Source organism: Talaromyces rugulosus, chromosome IV (assembly GCF_013368755.1).
Source record: "Talaromyces rugulosus chromosome IV, complete sequence".
Classification (NCBI taxonomy): Eukaryota; Fungi; Ascomycota; class Eurotiomycetes; order Eurotiales; family Trichocomaceae; genus Talaromyces; species Talaromyces rugulosus.
In genome coordinates this window covers 2,838,124-2,858,484 of record NC_049564.1, presented here as the reverse complement: position 1 = coordinate 2,858,484, position 20,361 = coordinate 2,838,124, and the positions used below count along the sequence as shown (strand labels likewise).

The window sequence follows — 20,361 nt, the reverse complement described above, 5'->3', positions numbered from 1 at the left end:
ATGGACAAGAAATATATAAATAATTTGTCAGCAACAAGGAGATGGCAGGGACGGGCGAGCGAGGTGGGACGATGAGTTGGAGATATCTACAGAGAAGGGGGTACAAGAGCCCGTGTTGACAATGAAGAACGGGACTCCCGGGGGACTAACAAACGCCGTCTCAGGTGAGGGGTGCCTGGAGATTCAGGCTGGTTCTGCCAGAAAGCGGGGTGAGTCGGTGAGCGTACGGTCAGGGGCGTATTGACCGTACAGAGTCCGTACCGTTGGCCAGAGTAATTAATCACGCTGGTAGCCGGGAGGTGGTAATCATATTACCGCACAATACAGCACTGCCACAGCTCCGCCCCAGCCTCAAGGGGCCGTCCGCCTCGGCCTGTCAGCCAACCACAGCAGACATACAGACCCACCTGGCTCGCTCCTCCAAGGCTCGGCTGTCGCGCTTGCCGATACCGCGCTTACTTACCGCAGCAACATCAACGACGACATTCTACGCCGCTGCAGCCTCCATCATTCAGGAATCAAACGCGCCGGCTGCTCTAGAACTTTGCCTAGCGTTCCTGACAGGCCTCCTGTTACACGCGCCTCTATCGCCCTCGAGAACGACCCCCGCCCCAGACGCGTTCACCTCATCTATAATCAAGGCTATATCGCGATAGTCATCGCCTCCCGATACCTCCCTCCGCCCTTGGCCGACAATAGACCGCCCTCTTCGCCTTCTGGGGGGCTTTGCTTTTCGAGACGGATTCGGATACGGCGGAGGATGAAAGGGCCGGACGATCCATGGGTGTAATCCGGAAGAAGACCGCTACGCGCGGCACAGAAGGCGGCACCAAATATCATTGCGACGTCTGCTCTATTGATATCACTTCAACTGTAAGAGACAACTTTGTTTTGTGTGTTGTGCCCCCTTTGCTGATGGTTTTCTACTAGGTCCGAATATCTTGCGCGCATTCATCCTGTCCTGAATATGACCTCTGCGTTCCATGCTTCGCGGCTGGCGAGAGTTCCAAAACGCATGACCCCCGAACCCATCCCTTCCATGTAATCGAACAAAATTCGGTGCCTATATACACAGAAGACTGGGGCGCCGATGAGGAACTATTGTTGCTAGAAGGCGCCGAGATCTACGGGCTAGGATCATGGGCCGACATCGCCGACCATATCGGAGGATACCGCACCAAGGAGGAAGTGCGCGACCACTACGTTGACACGTATCTCGACAATCCAAACTTTCCCTTACCAGCCCGAGCCGATCCCGAAGATAAAACCTTACAAGACCTCATTTCGAAAGAAGAATTTCAAACACGCAAAAAGCGGCGCATTGAAGAGCGCAAAGATGCTGCCAAGACAGCACCGCCCGCGACTCCCAAACAAAAACCCACGGCCAGTGTCCCGTCATGTCACGAAGTCCAGGGCTATATGCCTGGGCGGCTGGAGTTTGAGACTGAGTTCTGCAACGAGGCCGAAGAGGCCGTTCAGCACATGCAATTTGAGCCTGGCAATGGCCTGAATGCAAACGGCGAGATGGAACCTGAAATGGAGCTGAAGATGACCGTTATGGAAATCTACAATTCGCGCCTAACTCAGCGGACGGAGCGGAAAAAGGTCTTGTTCGAGCACAACTTGCTCGAATACCGGAAAAACACGGCGCAAGAGAAGAAGCGAACAAAGGAAGAAAAGGACTTGATGAACAAGGCCAAGCCTTTCTCCCGGATGATGAACCACGACGACTTTGAAGAGTTCTGCAAGGGTCTCGAATACGAACACAATCTCCGACTAGCGATATCTCAGCTGCAAGAATGGCGGCAGTATGGCATCACCGACCTCAAAAGCGGCGAAAAATACGAACAGGAAAAACAATCACGAGCGCAGCGCGCCATTCCAACAGGTTCGTTTGATCGGCTCGCCAGCGTGCGTCCGGCGAAACAGATGCAACAACCAGAAGGTCCATCGCAAGCCAGCTTACTCACAACACCCGAGCTACCTTTACGCTTCCAAAAGGCCGCCAAACCGGCAGCCGGTCCCGACACAAATGTCCCGCTTAATGATTTCGATCGTGCTTTTGGTGATGTCGGCACTCCTCAACCCGCCGCAAAATCAAAGTACGTCGTGCAGCCGCTCAACGGGGTAGTCCCGTGGAAGCTGGAGAATGAAGGTGCACCAGATCTACACTTGTTAGCCAAGGAAGAAATCGATCTGTGCAATGCTTTACACGTGCAGCCGAAACCATATCTTGTTATCAAGGAGACTTTGCTCAAGGAATCCATGAAACAGAATGGCAGTCTAAAGAAAAAAGACGCTCGAACTATCTGCAAGGTATGTCTCTTTTCCGGAAAAAAAAAGCGAACCATAACTAATTAATATTTCTTTGGTTGTATAGATCGACGTCGCCAAAGCAGGCCGCATCTTTGATTTTATGGTCCACAGTGGCTGGATTATCAAGGGGTAGATAATTTCTGCTTATTGTGATTCTCGAAGTGATAATACTCTCAATCCATTTACCCGTATTATTTTGTTGAGCCTGGCTATGGAACGGGTTCTTTCTTCTTTCTGTTTGAAATGAGGTTTCTGAAATGAATGACATTATGCATTTTATTTATTTTTACATATCCACATCATTGTTCAATTGATATCTACCAATGCTATGTAGTTGTTTGTATAAACTCTGGGTAATCAACTACAAACTCAAAGAAAAGAAGCAATTGAAAAACAAGGAGAATGGAATTTGAGTAACTGAATTTATAATTTGATATCGCTGAATAACATGAATAACTAATTAAACCGCAGCTGACTTGATTTGCGTGCAGCTGGTGGTACATTGCGGGGTGGTCGGTACGCATTCTGTGACTGTGGTGACGGTGTCAACTGGTAGGTCCGGCCAGGCTAAATCCATACATCCTTCACGAGAGTTCATATTCGGGCCGGTACTCTATCCTCCGTATCAGGAATGGGTCTTGAGAGTAAGAAAAATGAAGAAGAAAAGAAGAAAAGGTAGGGGTACGAAACTGAGTCCCTGGGAATCCTACTTTGATTCTGATTGAACCTTCTCAACCAACTTCAAGACAGGCAGGTACAGCTTGTGGTCGGATTCAAGCCCAGTGAGCTGTAGAGTAGCCTCGGCGGCAGATTTCTCCTTGAGGATCTTGGCTAGTTCCACGCTCTCTTCATCCCCTTCCACGTTCTGGAAGAGTAGGGCTTTCTCGAGAGAACCCAACAGAGCATCAAATTTCAAGCCACGTTCGGCCAGTTGAGCAGCCGGGCCGATGAAGCGTTCCTTGCGTGAGAGCTTGCGGAGGGGAGCACGACCAACACGCTCCACAACATCTTCGAGGTAATGGTTCGAGATACGCTTGACGATGGTGTCAACGTACCCTTTCTGCTCCTCTTTAGAAATCCCGTGCTTGGCAACAATCAAAGCAGCAGTTTCATCCAAAGCATCATGCACAGCCTTGTGGATGTCCTTGTCAGCTAGAGACTCATGAATTGTCTTTTTGCCCGCATTGTAACCAAAGTAAGCAGCAGTAGCATGACCGGTGTTGACAGTGAAGAGCTTGCGCTCAATGTACGGTTCGAGGTGGTCGACCCAGTGAATTGCAGAAATGTCCGGGTGGCCGTATTCACCAAACGGCGTCTGCTCGACGACCCATTCGTAGAAGCTCTCGATGCGAACATTGAGTCCGGCGTTTTCAGGCTGGGTGGGCACGATACGGTCGATAGCAGAATTGGCAAAGCGAGCACGTTTCGGGAGGCTGTCTAGGCGGGACTTGTCGAGGTGCTCCTCGATAAAGCCACGCAGAGTATCGGTAGCGTTGATGGCATTTTCGCAAGCAATGACAGCGAGCGGCTTGTCTCCCTCACGAGAGTCAATGCCTTTGGCGATGACGGGAGCAATGAATTTGAGGATGTTTGGACCGACGGCGCAGGTGACGACGTCAGCAGTTGCGATTTCCTTGACGACCTCTGGCTCGTGGGTCTTGGAGCTGATGGCACGGTAATTGGTGATAGTCTTGGTGCTCTCGCCATCGTCGCTAACTTCAGTCACCTGGTAGGACTCGCTCTGGCTCAAGGAGTCAATGATCTGCTGTACGACATCAATGAAGACGACCTCGTAGCCAGACTGGTGCAGGAACTCGGCGACAAAGCCACGGCCAATGTTGCCGCTGCCAAATTGGATAGCTTTCTTTCCCATGGTCGGTTTATTAACTGGATTAATGCGGGGTGTGTGGAATGTCTCGGCAGCGAAGATGTAGCTGTTATGAGAATCGCCCGTCAGTACGGTTGCCTATTGGCTGAGGGAGCAAGTAGATAGCAAGAGCTTACGTAGAGAGGGAGATGAAGCAATATAGCACAAGCAAAGACAGGTTCGACAGAAGAGATGAAGAAAAGAGAAGAGAAGAGACGAAGAAAGCGGACGAAGATGATAGAAGAAGAGAGGGCGACGGTGTGACGAAAAGGCAGGAGGGGCTCAGCGCTCTTGCTCTCGGAGGCCAGAACCACCAACGATGTCATCGCGGGGCCTTCCGTCATGCCTCTGCCTTGGCTGCCCTTATTTATCCTTCATCATCATTAGCGCGCTGTATCATTCTACTCAAGTCGCACCCTTGGTACATGTTTCGTCTCTCCCTCGACAGTACAAGGGCCGCCGGTGAGTGGTTTCAGTCGCAATCACATGTTTCCATATGGCGATGCGATGCGGTGTTTTCCCTATTCCCCCGCAAGGCAACTCGGCGATGCGACAAAGCGCTGGTGGCTTTTAATTGCGTGTCGTGTTCGGTGAGCTAGTGGTTACTAACTACGAAACTACACGCTATGCAGCTATACGACTAGTACTACTTACACAGTCGTGTACTACTACATGTACTAGAGTTCGTCCATTGCGGGGGGGCGTAACGACGACAACATGATATAATCATCGTGATGCAAGTTTGTCGCCTTTGAAAACATTGAACAAGAAATATCTGTACATTCTCTATCAAATCCCTCATTGACGAGTCAACAGTATTCTCCAAGTATGTGCTAATTCCGACTATAGTACTACATTACGCCTCGTCTTTTGTCCTCCGAGCCGTCCGGCTAAATATCGGTGCAACCAACATTGTATAGTCAGAATTCAATAATAACACCCAATACTATACCGTACATGACTCGGACAAATAGATATAAATTACCAGAAAAAGCCTCATTTTTTCCAATTTTTTTTTCCTACGCAGGGACCATATCCGGCTAGATATTACTTCAAGCGCGGGTTGGCGATGATACCTTGACTATCTATCCTTCACCCCCCCGGCTGCAACACGAAAATAACTCGGGGTTTGGGTTGAGCAGTGCCTGACCAGCGCCCAATATTATTACACGCAATTCAGGGACATCACGTTGTTCCAGATGTCGCTTTGGTTGGATTACTGAGCTAATATAACGAGAGTAATGACCTTTGACAGGCAAGTGCAATATATATATACATGCATATGTATAGGCACGTATGTAGACGAATAAATAGGCGTCCAACGCTAACATTTTGAATGTACATGTAACAGAGTTACTCCTCCAGATGTCGTAAATAATACACTATAACAGACATCCATATTAGACTTGACTCTCAACCTCCTTGTCCGACGTCGACATGCTACCGCTAGACGGCAGTGTAATAACACTGATAACCACAGTGAAGAACAAGAGAACCACAGCAGCCCAGGTAATAGTTAAGAACTTGCTGCCTCCAGCCGCGACAATCCCGTAGTTTTTCCCATGGCGGTTGATGAGATCGACAAACTGCACGGCGATGACCGACGCCACTGAGGATGAGACTCCGAGACAGACAAAGCTTAGCTGCAAACAAATATACATCAGTGTTGCGATGATAATGACAGGAATACGCAACAACTTACCACAGTAAAGAACAAATGCGCCATCATCGACGGCCGCCCGCCAGCCTGCGTGAGCAGGATCTCCATGAGAAACGTAACGCCGGTTGCCGCAACCCCAATAATATAGAGCACAGACATGGCCTTTGTAGTTATTTCCATGACACTAAAGTCGTCGGTGATAGTATCCGGCCAATCGATATCGGAGACATTGAACCCATTCTTAAACTCCAGCACTTTGGCCGGGTTGAATGCAAAGGGGGCAGCTCGTTTGGAGCATCTCGTCACGTCGTGCTGGCCGTCGTCGCCAAAGGAACCCTCGCAGTAGGCCAGAACGTGAACGTTGTAGAAATCCTTTAGGCCTAGATCGGTATCATTGCTTTCTTTGGCGGATTTGATTGCTGAGATTGGCTCCGAGCCAGATGTGTCAATCTGTACCAGATGGTTAGCTTCAAATATCATAGGGGGTCTTTCACTAACAGTCATAACACTCGCATCCTGCATAATCGACTTCTGCGACCCCGCAAAGAGACACAGAGTACTCAGAATGAAAGAGGCCAAGGCAAAGACCTTGGACAACGTGTTTAATGTGAGAAGCATGATGATGTTGATGATATCTTCAAATCAGCAATAGTAGTGATTTTCAATTCTCGAAAAGGTTTGGAGGACATTAAAGGTCAGGAGCGTCTGTCCTCGAGAATATAAACGGCGCAGATCGCACCCTCATTCCACGCATCATTATTCCTGCCATCTTTTTTTTTTGAAAACGCTTATTTTTCGCGTGTTCTGCGGAGGTTGGAGATAGCAAGGCATGTTGGGCCAGCCTGAGGGAAGTATGTGAATACTCTGCTTTCTATTGGCCGAAAGACATAAGTGGGTCAATAACGCGCCCATTCCACCAATCACGGCAGATATGTGGCACAAAATGCCCCACTTGAACAGATGAGGAATTTCCCGAAACGGCGAAACACGTTCTTGATCCTCTCTGTTGACATCGTTTGCAGGGCAAAAAAGACTTCCAAAAACTGCATCGGATTTATAGACTATCTACCGCCTCCGTAGACGACATTTATTTTGAACATTCACAAGATAATAAATAAAAAAATGGCAACTAGACAAAGAATTCAGGAGAGCGAATTCGGACATGGATCCCATTAAACGTATAACAAGACAAGACAAAAATGAAAACGGAAACAATACATTACGCTTCGGCTTCAACCTCGGCTGCTCCGTTTACTGCCTCGCCCTCTCCCCCTACGTCAATCAAGGATTCGGAAGAAGGAGGCTCAGGTGGTCCTTCTTTCTCCAGGCGCAGGTATTCCTCCCACTCGGGGAAAAGGTCATCATCTGTAGTAGTACCATCGTCCGCACCGGGGGGCACTCCAATGAGACGAGCAACCTTGGGTTTGCCGCCTTTCTCAAGAGACTCCTTCCACTGCAAGACCAGGCTCGGCGCCTTGGATGGCTTGTATGTCTGCGCAAAGAGCACGGCCTCGGCAAGACGGTTCGTTTGGACCAAGAGATCAGCGCAGCCGTCAATGTCTCCAACAGTCCACAGGGCCGAGAAGGCCACATTGTGTAAGCCAGCAGCTGAGGCCTGCTCTGCGAGTGACCGAAGTCCGGCCGCGTTGGAGCTAGAGGTGTAGAGCAACAGTAAAGAGCCGAGGTCCTTGGCGTGGGTAAAGCATTCTTGCGCCAGTCCCAGATCCCAGGTCGTCAGAGCTGCGTCACCAACCGTCTTCCACTTGTGCTCGACATCCGCAGCGCGGGCTAGCTCGAGAGCGATGTCGAGGCGGTTAAGCGCAAGCGACAGGTCGAACCGGTGTTCCGAGTCCGGGGACACTTCGAGAGCGAGTTCCTTGAACCCTTGCCCTTCCAAAAAGCGAGCAATCTTGTTCATCTGTTCAGAAGGAATATCGGGCAGCAATTCAGCCGCCGAGTCCATGTCGCCTCGAAGAACCAGGGTTTGATACTCAACCACAGACAGCGAGAGAGCAAAAGACACAACGCCAACATCTTTGTCGGCAAGATAGATTCGCCCATCTCGAGGGAGATACCCAAGCACGTACATGGGTTGGTCAAAGTGGGAAATAGTGTACGTCTGATCACCAACCAAGTAGTTTAGACGGTTTGTTGAGTTTGTGTAGATAAAACAATCGCCAACCCATTCTCCCGTCCGGACTGTCTCGCTAATGTCTGTAACAACCTCAAACGCCGATTCAACTCCATCTTCGTCGGCCTCACCAGCGTTCAGGCCGTTGACATAATTCTCCCGAGAAAACCGTAGAATGTAGCAAGTGTCCTCGCAGGCAAGAGCCACCAGCTCGCCAGACTCAGACCAATATACCTGCTGGGATTAGTCCATGTGTTTTTTTTTTAATTGCATTACCGAGCCAACTTACCTCACGCGGCTCAACCTCAATGCGACGAACGAGGCTACCGGTTTCCCAGTCAAACAAGCCAATACCACCCTGTCCCTTCACACCGAGAAGAACACCACCGGACAGACCTTCAGCCTGGAAACCAACGTCCAGACCACCACTCTTTTCTTTGAAGTTCTTGAAAATCTTGACACTAGTGGCGGATTCCCGAATGGCGTAGTCATTACTGTTGTCTTTGGAGCCCCAAGCGAAATCCAAAGCCTGACCAAATGCCTTGTTACGCCATGCAAGAGCCGTGTATATGATGTACTCGCCGTCACCGCAAACCGAAACAAAGCGGCCATTCGGAGAGTGATCCAGAGTCTGGGGGTAAATTTCACATGATCCCAGCTCCTTAGAAGGTAGGGAGAGGGGAGAGCCATCTTTCAGTTCCTCGCCACCTTTGATCACTGTTGAAACCACTTCACTGTGTCGAGAGAAAATGACTTTTCCGGAGGTGTCCATAGACACTGCAGGTTCTTCTCTGCCCATCTTCACCACAACGGCACCATCATCGAAACCCATCGCAATGCCCTGACGACCTCTCTGGTAGCTAACACACCATGCCCGTTCAAGTCCATAATTAAGGGACTGTTCCAGGCGGTATGTGTTGGCGTGCCAGACTTTGATCGTTCCATCCTCGGAACCTGAAATAATGACGGGGAGTTCCGGGTGATAGCAGGCAAAGGAGACATTGCTTGTGTGTCCCTCTAATGTGGCAATCAATGCCTTGGTGGTGTAATCCCAAACCTTGACCGTTTTGTCATCCGAGGTCGTCAACAGGTAAGGCTTGTCGGCTTGTCCGTAGTAGTCGACGCTGTTCACACCCTTTGTTTCTAATGGAGCGTAAGCATACCCAACATCTACCGACAGAATAGCAAGGGGGTTTCATACCATGAGCCTCAAGCGTAAAATTGGCATGTCCCGAGCCGAGATTCCAGATTTTGACCGTCCGATCCAAGCAAGCAGAGGCAAATGTGTTGGTGTCCTTTGGGTTGATTGAGAGCCCCATGACATAGTGGCTGTGACCCTCGAAAACCTGGACACACTTCCAGCCTTTTTCCCAATCCCACAACCTGATTGTCATGTCATCGGAACCGGTGATGACGAAAGGCTGTGTGGGGTGAACGGCGATCGATCGGATGTAGTCAGGGTGGGCTTCAAACGAAGTGATCTTCTCGGATGTGTTGTAGTTGTACACGCGCAATTGGAAATCATCGCTACCACACACAATCCAGTTCTTTCGAGCGATGAAGCGACCAGCGCGCACGGGCACATCGGTAAGTTCGAACGTTTTGATGATCGACTAAAGAGAGCGTTAGAGGACTGTCTATCCAATATAGCACGAGTGTATCCCGAGCCCCGAGTGAAGTCGGCGACTCAAAATAGAAAGGTGGTGGTGTATACCTGTGTTTCGTAGGACCAGATGTAGACGTGGCCTAAACCAATTAGCATCCCCTCGAATAGATTGATACCTAGAGGCCAAATTCATACCGCTGTACAAGGTGGTCAAGATCTGCAAGCAAGCATTAGCTATAGTCTCAAAGCTGGAGCGACGTGGTCCTTACCCATGGCTCGGTGGGATGGAAATCGATGCCCTTGACTCGCTCAGAGCGGGCAAAGAGTTGTCTCTGCAATAATAAAAGTAAAATCAGCGAATGCCCATGTAACTGCACAAAACTGCAGCGCCCCAATGCCTGAGAGGGTAGCGTAGTTTTGTTAGCGACGAAGGACGCACCTTGATATCGAGCCGCATGGTGGTTGAGTGTGGGTGTGGCTAGGGGTGTCGGGGGTGTGCCCGTGAGAACGGGCGCGGTCAGATGCAATGCACCGCAGTGTATAGAGCCGAGGAGACGCTCTTCGGAAAGAGAAAAGGACCTCTGGAAAGCTATGAGAGGGGTGCAGTAGCTCTGCGGAGGTCTTGTTTGCGGTGCGGCGTGGAAGTCATCGTGGAGATCGAATGTGTCCAGTTCGCCGTGGGCTGGCCCGAAGCGGTTTAGCGCGGAACCGCCCAGCTTTAGCACTACCACAAACAGTAGATTTAAGCACTCAATTACGCTTGATATTGTGAAGATATTTATTCAATTCAGAAGTGGCACAAAATCTATTAAATTTGGTTGCACCAGTGCAGGACAAAAATTCAAAAAAACAACTCGGATATCAGTATATTGTCATGACCATTATTAGTCTGGAGAAATGGTCCCTCATAGCAAGAACTCTAAAGCTTATAAATACATGTAAATTCGCATTGAGGAGTTTATGACTTTTCAGGGCCACGTTCAAAGTAAGTCCATTGTCCCGGACTTGGCTTTTCTTCGAGCTCTTCCCACCTATCTCAATGTTAGCACGGCCAACTTAAAAGCAGCAAAGCACTTACACCTGAGACTCGGCCAATGTGTCTACAAGTTTGAATTCGTCGTTGGCAACGACAACAACCTCCTCGATCAAACCAGCACCGATCTTATTCTCGATTTCGGCAATCCTACCGGCGTTCAGTATCAAAAACCTAAACTTGGCTTTCTCAAGAGATGTCGATCACTTACTGCTCTGCTTCCAGGGCGGGTTCACTCTCCAGCACTGGGTCATACTCTGTCTGAGCGACCTTTTTGAAGAAAACAGGGTTCTCGGGAAGCTCTCCCTTCACAAACTGGGCTGCCTCTTCCTCGTACTTGGCAACTTCTTCCGGTGTCTTCGGAGGGAATGAAGCCCCGGAATTGGCGCTTTCGGCCTCGACGGCGATGGTATAGGTACCGTCGGGAGCAAACTTGAGGTTTTTGAAGTGCTCTGGGTGCTTTGCAACGGTTTCCTTGGCGCGCTCAAACCAGGCATCAAATCCGGGGGGCTTGGTGGATTCGATAATCTGCAGGCGGTGGCGGGTAAGTGCCTCGGTCGACTTGCGATAGACCGACGTCTCGGGGAAGGTCTTTAGTTTCTCGAGAGTCTGGCGATAGACGTGGATGAGCGTTGGGCGAGGACTGGGGTGCGTCGTTAAACCGGTCAACCCGATCGGCGTATTAGGCTCGAGGTAGCGAGCTGGCTTGACATTAGCCAGCAACCTGAGGGCTGACCTCATGTCGACGGGTGCGCTGTGGCGAGGAGTCAATTGATCAGAGGTCGGCAGGACCCAATTGTGCCTGAGGATGCAGATTGGCGAGGAAACCTGGCGTTCGATTGCTTTGGTTTTCCGCCGTATCATCGCCCGAGGAGAGTTGTTGCTCGCGGGCTGCCGGAACGGAGAAACCTGCGCGGCGCCGACCGAAACGGGCCAAACACCTTCGCTGGTTTCTAGACTCTCCAGGGGGTGCCACCTTGCGACTCCGCCCACTACGAAGCCGATCGTTAGTCGTCTCTGGGCTCTAGCTTGGCCTTTTGCTACTCTTTGTTTTCTTTGTGTCCAACTTTGCGTGCCTGCCGTTTTCGTGCACTCTTCCAGGCGTGGGGTTTCGTTCGTCTTCCCTGTGCCGCATGGATCGGCATCTAGCACTCTGATCGATGTGGCTATTTTAAACGCCTTGCTGTCGAATTGATAAACCTCGAGACGACCGTTCATCATATACAATCCACTCCAGGTCGCTGACCTCGAACACCAGCCACTATGAAGGCCTCACTGTTGCGCGGACTGCTCCTATCGCTCTTCTCCATTTCGGCTCTGGCCGCAGATTCGTCGCCTCACACCCTCTTCAAGAGAGCAGAACAAGACGTCGCGGCGAACGATGAACATGAACCCTCGAGCACTACTTTTAATGGCATCGAAGTGCCTCCACAGAAGGAGTTGGATCCGGAAAATTTCAAGAGCACCATCTCCGATGGCTACTGGTACACACTTTATCGTCTTGTAACATAAAGGCGAAGACGCTGACATATCAAATTCAGGTTTGTAAAACAGTTTTCGCCATCATGCCCTCATTGTCGACGCATCGCCCCTGAGTGGCAGACTCTATATGAATATTACTATGTAAGAAACCAAGGCTTGACGAGCCGCTATTCGTGCTAACTCGTGACAGACCTCGAACCCGCTGTCGTCCTCGTCCGCTAAATCCCTCGATACTCAAGTATCTATGAACTCCTTCACCGGGTTCTACGACTTTCATTTTGCGTCGATGAACTGCCTGGCCTATCGCGACCTGTGCATCAAATTGGATGTCAAGTACTTTCCTACGTTTGCTCTTTACCACGAAGGCGAGCTGGTGGAACAATACCAAGGCGAGAAGACGATGGAAGGACTGAATAAATTCATTGAAGAAAAGTTGGAATTGATTCGACCGGGCTCTCGTCCTCGTAATGGAGTTAAGCTGCCAGAGCCTGGAGCAACGAAATTCGACACCTCTGCCGAGCCCGACGTTCCCGAAGCAAAGGACAAGGACCCTGTTGCAGGCGCCAAAGCTGGTGAAAAGCACAACGAGCAAGTCGCGCAATTGGCAGAGAAGAACGGCGAGGAGAAAAAGCCCGGCGCGGGTACTCAGGCTCAGGCACCAAAAGAGAAACCAGAGAAACCAGAGAAACCCGGCGTGATCTACAACCCTCAAGGCACATCTGTCCCTCTGGTTGCGGAAAGCTTCCAAAAATTTGTCACTAGATCGCGTGACCCCTGGTTCGTCAAGTTTTATGCTCCTTGGTGCCATCACTGTCAAGCGCTAGCTCCGGCTTGGCTCGCCATGTCTAAAGAAATGAAAGGGAAACTCAACGTTGGAGAGGTCAACTGTGAACTCGAGAAAAGACTCTGCAAGGATGCTGGCGTGAAGGCTTTCCCGACCATGTACTTTTTCAAGGGCGGAGAGAAGGTCGAGTATCAAGGTCTACGTGGGCTGGGTGATTTAGTCAGTTACGCTCAGAAGGCTGTCGATACTGGCGCTGGCGTCCAATACGTCGACGAGGCTAAATTCAAGGCGTTGGAGGAGACTGGGGAAGTTATTTTCCTTTACTTTTTTGACCATGCGACCACCGCGGAAGATTTCGCTGCGTTGGAGCGCCTGACTTTGTCTCTGATTGGACACGCACGCTTGGTCAAGACTGACAGTCCGGCTCTTGCAGAACGGTTCAAGATCTCTACCTGGCCTCGTCTGCTTGTTGTTCGAGATGGTCGCCCGACGTACTTTAATGCTTTGGCTCCATATGATATGCGGGATAACCCGCGGGTCTTGAACTGGATGCGCAGTGTCTGGCTTCCAATCGTACCAGAACTGACGGCATCGAATGCCCAGGAATTGATGGATGGCAAATTCGTTGTTCTCGGAGTACTCAGCCAGAAGAGATCCGACGAATTTCGTCTTGGAAAACTCGAGTTGAAGAACGCTGCCCTAGAGTGGATGGATAAACAAACCCAACTTTTCCGCTTGGAAAGACAGGAACTGCGAGATGCTAAGCAACTGCGCATTGAAGAGGCCGAAGACCGTGACGACCAACGCGCACTGCGGGCTGCCAAGAGCATGCACATCAACATCCACGAGGAGGACAAGAAGCAAGTTGTCTTTGCATGGGTTGATGGCGACTTTTGGGACCGCTGGGTCCGCACATCGTACGGGGTCGATGTGAGAGATGGTGAACGGGTTATTATAAGCGACGAGGATGTAAGTGATATACCAACTCTTTGTAAAGAAGATGAACTAATAAAGTTGTTGCAGAACCGACGCTACTGGGACGCTTCAAGCAGCGGAGCCAACATCATGGTCTCTCGCACGTCTATCCTAGAGACAATCCCCCTGGTAATCAGCGACCCGCCCAAGCTCAAGTCCAAATCCACCATTGGCGTCTTCGAGGCGACCTTTTTCCACACGCGCAGTTTTATTTCCAATCACCGGATCCTCTCCGTCATCATTTTCATCTTCACCATCATCGCATCCTATGTCGCATACCGCAAGAGGTCGATTCGACGCGTCAACTTTGGTTATAATGGCGGCGGTATCCTGGGCAATAATGCCAACGGCGGTGGTTTCTTCCGTCTTGATGGGAAAGAAGGGTTATTGAATGGTGGATCAACGGGCAAAGTTGACTAGTAACGACTGACTGATTATTATGTCACGTATATTCTTTTTTTTTCCCCTTCCCTTTTTCCTTTTCCTTTTCTCTTGCTGTGTTTTTTTCTCCTGTTTCTTGTTGATTTCTTCCCTTGACCGCCAAACATTTTCGTATTCAAGTCTGTCTTTTTTTTTTATAAAAAAAAAAAACTACATTAAGAAGCGGACGGACATGCAATGGCTGGCCTGTAAGAAATCTCTGGAGAAATCCAGACGAGTTGTGTTGTTCGGGGGCAAAGCGTAGCATATGTACCTATAGAAACTGACCTTTTTTTAATTGCAACTCTCTTTGTTAACGCGATTAATTTTTGTATTTCTGTTTGTTGCACATGCACGATTGGGTGTTCTGGGTTAGCACTCGAGCAAATACTTTAAATGTTGAATTCCACGTTGAAACTGAAGCTGAAAGTTTTGGGTAACTAACTACATATTAACTATCGTAAAAATTACATATACATAAAGAGACACACTCCCTATTCAATATCGTCTTGGACTGATCTAAGAAGAAGTGCTATCGGATTTCTCCTCCTTGGTCTGAGCAGGAACAGCAGCAACACCATCAATGATAGTCTTCTCTTCTTCTTTCTCAGGAGCCGTGCCATCAATCTCCTCTCTTCCATAAAGCATATGCTCAACATTAACCTTGGGACCCTTGAACCACTTCCTCGCATCCACAACCCACCACACCATAACCGCCAGCATGGGCGCACCATACACCAGACACGTCCAATTCATAAGATCCGGCGTCACATCGGCACCAGTGCCACTCGGCAAACACAAAATCGGAAGCATGAGCAAGACAAACAACGCGCCGGCGGTACCCACGGGTTTCGAAAATTTGCCCAAATGCCAGGGTCCACGCCGGAAGCGGGTGTCGTCGATAACAAACACGCGGATGGCGATGGGGATGGCAAAGGCAATGAATTGCGCAATGGCGCCGATACTGAACAGCGCACCGATGGCGACGTCGCCGCCAAAGATGAGTAGGCACATTAGGATGCCGAGGATGCCGTTGATAATGACAGCGTTGACGGGGGTTTTGGTGAGTGGGTGGACTTGTTTCCACACGTTGGAATAGGGGAAACAGTCGTCGCGGGCGTAGGCGTAGGTGACGCGCGAGGCGGCGACCATGCAGCCCTGGCCCATGGAGAAGCCGCAGACGATGGTGAGAGCGAGGATCGCCATGGCGGTCTTTTGGGGCAGCACTTGGAGCAGGTAAGAAGCCCAGGGCTGGCCGAGGTCCGAGTTCATGACGGCGTCGATGTCGGTGACGGTGTAGGCAACTACAAGCTGCAGGAACCAGCCAAAGAGGCCGCCGGTGGCCGACGTCAGCGCGATTGCACGCGGTGAGGCAATGCTGGCGTTGGAGCATTCTTCGGACAAGTGGAAGGGGGAGTCGTAGCCAGACATGGTCCAGATGACGCCGACGAAAGACATGAGAATAGCAACTCCGTCGGGGTAATCCGTGCCATTGGCGATCACACTCCAGACTTCATTGGCCGAGGTGAATTTGGGCGTGTTGCTGGTTGCTGCTGGAATAGTAATGAGGGCGATGACCAGCGCAATGATATTGAAAGTTGATCCCCAGGAATTGACCGTCGCGATCCACTTGGTAGGCATGCTGCTGATGACAGTGTGGATGATGAGGATGAGGACCGTCAAGAGGTAGAGCTGGTAGTTTGTAGGCACAAATTCCGGATTATAGATAGCCCCAGCAGCAAGGATCATCGCAGCCAATGCATAGTCCACCGAGGGAGCACTGGTGACTTGTCCAATCCAATTCGACCATCCAGTAAGCCAGGCAGCCAGAGGGCCATATCCGGGGGGAGCGAGGACTGCTGATGCATAATACAGACCGCCACTGACAAAAAAAAAACACACAAATCAGCAAGAGAAAAAGAAAATCATGATGCTTGGGTTTTGTAGCAACTCACCTGGTCGGCATCGCAGAACACAGCTCTGCCATCGACATGGCAACACATTGGATAAACACCATGGCAATCAACCAGCCCCAGACCATGCCACCCGTACCTGCATATCCCATACCGTAATACATGGTACTAGCAAACGAGGGCAACAAGCCGAGCACAGCAAAGCTGACGCAAAAGGTCGTCCAGAGAGAAAACTCGCGCTTGAATTCCTGTTTGTATCCGAGCGCGGCCAGGACGCTTTCATCCGCGTTCAAGGCATGGTCCGAGATGGGCACGTCGCCATCTGGGAGGACAGACGTGACGGGCGCATTGTTGTCGCCTCGATATACGTCTGGACTGGAGTCCTTGGCCGAGGGTTCACTCATGATGCGCTCTTCACATTCGCAAGCTGATCGAGTTGAAATTCGACGGCAGGATGGCACCTAGATCTTGGACCGAAATCCCATGCAGCCTGCCCACGCCGCTATATATGTACAGTTCCTGGCTGCTGCAGCCATAGCGTCTCAATTGGGAAGTGACAGGATTACCCCCATAGATAAGGGAATCCATGCTAAGTGGAGCGGTCCGGCTGGTCGCCAGTTAGCTCTAGAAGCGCGACGCATGGTTGTTGACAGTTGAAGAATACATGGCTCAAGCGGTATGAACGAATCACAAAGCATTCTGGTTGGATGTTCTCCTGCTTAGCAAGCCCGGCGTGGCAACGCAGCCTATTAAGGCGCATCATCCGGGTCGATATCTGTCGCGTGATATTCCCCGGGGAAAAAAGGGTCAATGCGCCTTTTTGGGCTTATCTGCAGTCGGGATAGAGCGTGCATGTAGATGATATAAAAGACGAGAGTTTGATGAGCTGATACTGTTTTGTCGATGATCAATGTTGGAGACGGAGTAGCAGGCTAATAGGGAGGACGCATGGCTATCAGCTGCCACCAGATAGCCTGATAAGCGCGCCGAGCCACGACGTATGCAACCCATTCGCGTGCAGTTTCCCCTGTGGGAAAAGCGCCAGTTGGCCAATCTAGATGCCAGATGCAGTAAGGCTGTCTTGACCGTCTACAGTAGATATTAAGTTAGACATTAACTAGGTATTACTTGTATATATTGGATACTTTGTAGATAGTTTGGTTGCGAAACAGCCAACGCAAGGTTCGCGCTAGCTTCTACGAAGAAGAACTATTTCACAAAGGAAATAAACGCTTGGATTTCGACGTCTAGATGTGGTCAAGTCGGGGTACTCTACAGGCGCAGCGCTTGGTGCACTGTCTAACATGCTCCGTCCATCCCCATACCATACATACAGTGCTGGAGGCAGCAAAAACTTTTCCGATATATCATTTAGAATGGCTAATCAACGGTTAGCATGGTTTTAACATTCAATGGAAAGAAACATACCTTGTCCTCAGGGGGGATGGTTCGGTCAAAGTAGCGGTCGAAGAAGGGGAGCTTCTGGAAGATATCCTTCCTGACACGGGGGACCTCGCCAAAGAAGAACAGGGCAAAAACACCAAGGGAGGCACCGAATGTACCGGCAACGACGCCGCTATCATGAAAATTAGCAACGGGTGTTTTTATTTTATTTTTATCTCAGCAATCGGACATGTTAAACTCACTACTTGATGAACTTGCCAGCGGTCAGGCCATGCCAGTGGGTAGGAATAGCGTATCTAGTAGCCGGTCAGTCAATATCCTCCCGGTCCATATATCTAAGTCATTGCATCGATTTTGTTGCAGGGTGTCGAATGCAGAGTCGAATCCAATGGTGGGACGTTGAGGGAGTGTACTCACTTCGGTCCGTAAGGAGACCTGTACGGCTGGGGGTATGCAGCGCGGTCGAGGAGGTTTTGGGCAACCTATACACAAAGAAAAAACAGTAGTTAGCCCATGTTCTCAAGCAATTGTAGCAGTGTATTCATTGTCGCAAGTTGCACAGTCCCGAGGACATTCTGGACGCATGAATGATGACATCCGACATCAACCGGCCGGTGCAAACTCGCCTCTTTCGACGCATTGGACCGGGCCAAACCCAGAGACCAAAAAAACGAGGGCGTAGCATACCATTGTGACTCTCCTGGGGGTCGGTTTGAATCGAATCTCAGGTAAAACGAGGCGAGGGGAGGCTGGAGCAGAGCGTGAAGCGTGGTCGAACAAAAACCGGAAGCTTGTTGCGGCCCCGATCTGCCAGCCCCGATGCGGTATAGCGCGTGGAGATCACGTGGAGCCCGCCCCGTTGAACTTTGGGAAATATGAGAGCAATAAGCTGAAGTATCTTGTATATAATCTTGTTATATTTGAAATATCAAGGATTAATCGGTTTATAATCCAATTGTCTCGGGTATCTTCGTGGTTCAGCAATAGTACCAAATCACAGCGACTTCACAAGCAGCAAAGAACCCGGATACGTCTATTACTAAACACGGCTCCTATAATTCGAACCACATCCACCACCTCAAACTGAACTGATACATGTCGACAGAAAGGTCATCTTCAGTGCGCCGTCGCCTGGCCTGCGATAGGTGCCACTCATTCAAGCTGAAATGCCCGCGGCCGGCGGCCAACAGCAATGGCATTTGCGCGCGATGTCTCAAAGCTGGCACTGCCTGTGTATATAGCCCTTCAATGCGAGGCCAAGTGCGCGCAAAGGCGCCTTCTGGGCATGAGATATTGAGGGATACCGTCGAAGCGGGCTTTGACGAGGCTGTCCCAGTTTTGGCAGAAGGTATTTCCCCATACCTCTTCTTCTTCTTCTTCGGTATGATAATAGACCTAACTGGAGTAGATGATTTATTCAATAATATGGCCATGGATTGGTCTGCACATAACTCTACGTCTCTGAATCACACGTCGTTGAACGAAGGCTTTGACTGGATCTCTCAGCTGCCACCGCAGACCGAGTCCTGGCACACACCAGCCATGAACGGCGAAGCAATGCCCCAGTTCGACAGCAACACAGACTCGACTAATAATACAGACAGCTCCAACAAGTATCAAAGCGAGATAACAAATTCATACAGCCCAGAGGACGAGCGAGTCCATATAGTGCCAAACGAGCCAACGCAAAGACCAAAACCGTCTGCTCAGTACTTGGGCTACCCCGTGCCAGAAGCAATGCAGAGCCCGAGCTTGTTCCTAGATTTGATCAACTTGTCAGTACACTTGGAGAATCTATCCCGCCAGCTTCCCGCATTTTCTCTGCACGAGACCGCAGGCGACGACAGTCCGCTTGGTATAGAGACACCACCGTCATCGAAACCAAGCGCAAGCAGTCCAGCCACGGAGAGCGACACCGACCCAGAGACAGGCAACGTGTTTGCTGTCATGCACAAACTCGTCGATCTATACCAAGGTGTACTTACCCACCTCGCCCAGCGACGAGTAATGCGCGACGACTCGGTAGTAGTCGACTCGGAAGGCGGCCGGATCAGCGCCCACGACTCGTCTTTAGTTTACCTGTTGTTTTCCAGCCATCACCGGCTCATCGACCTCTGGCATTGCATGTTCACGCACTCCAAGACAGTCCTCCGCACAGACAAACTGCCCATGGGCGCCGAGCGGCACAAAGCACACTGCGCCAAGATGCGCCTAGGCTCGTACGTGCCCTCCTCGTCGTCGACAGTGGTGCCTATGGAGATCATCGTCATCCAGGAACTGGCCATGCACCTGACCAAGCGCGTTGGCGATCTGCTGCAGGCCATAAATTCAGCCGAGGCATCGTCGACGACATCGCCAGCCAAGGCTGACAAGCAGCAAACATCCGGAAATGCGACGGTGGCGATGATATCGGCCGCCACAGATCTGCAGCAGAGAATGGTCGGGTTGCAAACGGGCATCCAGCAGTTGAGAGTTGGACTAGAGGATGCGATTGCAAAGCAGTCCTCGATCACGAAGAATTGGTGATTATTAAAATATATTTGATATTAGTTCCAAATACTACATGTACATAATAATAATATGTATGCTATATACATGCGGGGCTGATGAGGGGAATCGCGCGCTTCGAAATGTGCGGCATGTGATTGGCAGGCCTGCCCCATCCCGACTTTTCCTCGCGCCTGGCCCGGCGCAAAGGATGCATAACCGGTGTGTGATCAGGGTCATCGAATGGAGATATCCGATATCCGATGCCCAGGGGGTAGCCCGG

At 50.5% G+C, this 20,361-nt stretch overlaps 8 protein-coding genes across 8 annotated transcripts; 3 read left to right on the top strand and 5 right to left on the bottom strand.

Annotated features, from left to right (window-relative positions):
- Nucleotides 1–121: 121 nt before the first annotated feature.
- Nucleotides 122–2,449, top strand: TRUGW13939_07788 (uncharacterized protein; the record flags this gene model as incomplete). Its single annotated transcript, XM_035490925.1, has 5 exons — nt 122–217; nt 293–619; nt 700–873; nt 931–2,316; nt 2,381–2,449. 5 exons carry the CDS (start codon nt 122–124, stop codon nt 2,447–2,449), a joined length of 2,052 nt encoding a protein of 683 aa, XP_035346818.1.
- A 573-nt stretch (nt 2,450–3,022) lies between these two features.
- On the bottom strand, nt 3,023–4,189 carry TRUGW13939_07787 (uncharacterized protein; the record flags this gene model as incomplete). The annotated part of the gene is made up of 1 exon (XM_035490924.1): nt 3,023–4,189. The coding sequence occupies one exon, from the start codon at nt 4,187–4,189 to the stop codon at nt 3,023–3,025; it is 1,167 nt and encodes a 388-aa protein (XP_035346817.1).
- Nucleotides 4,190–5,583: 1,394 nt separating this feature from the next.
- Nucleotides 5,584–6,461, bottom strand: TRUGW13939_07786 (uncharacterized protein; the record flags this gene model as incomplete). The annotated part of the gene is made up of 3 exons (XM_035490923.1): nt 5,584–5,826; nt 5,886–6,293; nt 6,342–6,461. 3 exons carry the CDS (start codon nt 6,459–6,461, stop codon nt 5,584–5,586), a joined length of 771 nt encoding a protein of 256 aa, XP_035346816.1.
- Nucleotides 6,462–7,062: 601 nt separating this feature from the next.
- Nucleotides 7,063–10,128, bottom strand: TRUGW13939_07785 (uncharacterized protein; the record flags this gene model as incomplete). The annotated part of the gene is made up of 6 exons (XM_035490922.1): nt 7,063–8,208; nt 8,264–9,117; nt 9,176–9,587; nt 9,689–9,720; nt 9,776–9,797; nt 9,850–10,128. Coding segments are annotated over 6 exons (2,745 nt in total), but the record flags the coding sequence as incomplete, so codon positions are not given.
- Nucleotides 10,129–10,538: 410 nt separating this feature from the next.
- Nucleotides 10,539–11,354, bottom strand: TRUGW13939_07784 (uncharacterized protein; the record flags this gene model as incomplete). The annotated part of the gene is made up of 3 exons (XM_035490921.1): nt 10,539–10,611; nt 10,659–10,763; nt 10,825–11,354. The coding sequence occupies 3 exons, from the start codon at nt 11,352–11,354 to the stop codon at nt 10,539–10,541; spliced, it is 708 nt and encodes a 235-aa protein (XP_035346814.1).
- Nucleotides 11,355–11,876: 522 nt separating this feature from the next.
- Nucleotides 11,877–14,274, top strand: TRUGW13939_07783 (uncharacterized protein; the record flags this gene model as incomplete). The annotated part of the gene is made up of 4 exons (XM_035490920.1): nt 11,877–12,097; nt 12,155–12,236; nt 12,286–13,848; nt 13,903–14,274. The coding sequence occupies 4 exons, from the start codon at nt 11,877–11,879 to the stop codon at nt 14,272–14,274; spliced, it is 2,238 nt and encodes a 745-aa protein (XP_035346813.1).
- A 519-nt stretch (nt 14,275–14,793) lies between these two features.
- Nucleotides 14,794–18,073, bottom strand: TRUGW13939_07782 (uncharacterized protein; the record flags this gene model as incomplete). Its single annotated transcript, XM_035490919.1, has 5 exons — nt 14,794–16,156; nt 16,230–16,648; nt 17,616–17,763; nt 17,834–17,887; nt 18,009–18,073. Coding segments are annotated over 5 exons (2,049 nt in total), but the record flags the coding sequence as incomplete, so codon positions are not given.
- A 613-nt stretch (nt 18,074–18,686) lies between these two features.
- TRUGW13939_07781 (uncharacterized protein) lies at nt 18,687–20,117 on the top strand (the record flags this gene model as incomplete). The annotated part of the gene is made up of 1 exon (XM_035490918.1): nt 18,687–20,117. One exon carries the CDS (start codon nt 18,687–18,689, stop codon nt 20,115–20,117), a length of 1,431 nt encoding a protein of 476 aa, XP_035346811.1.
- Nucleotides 20,118–20,361: the final 244 nt, after the last annotated feature.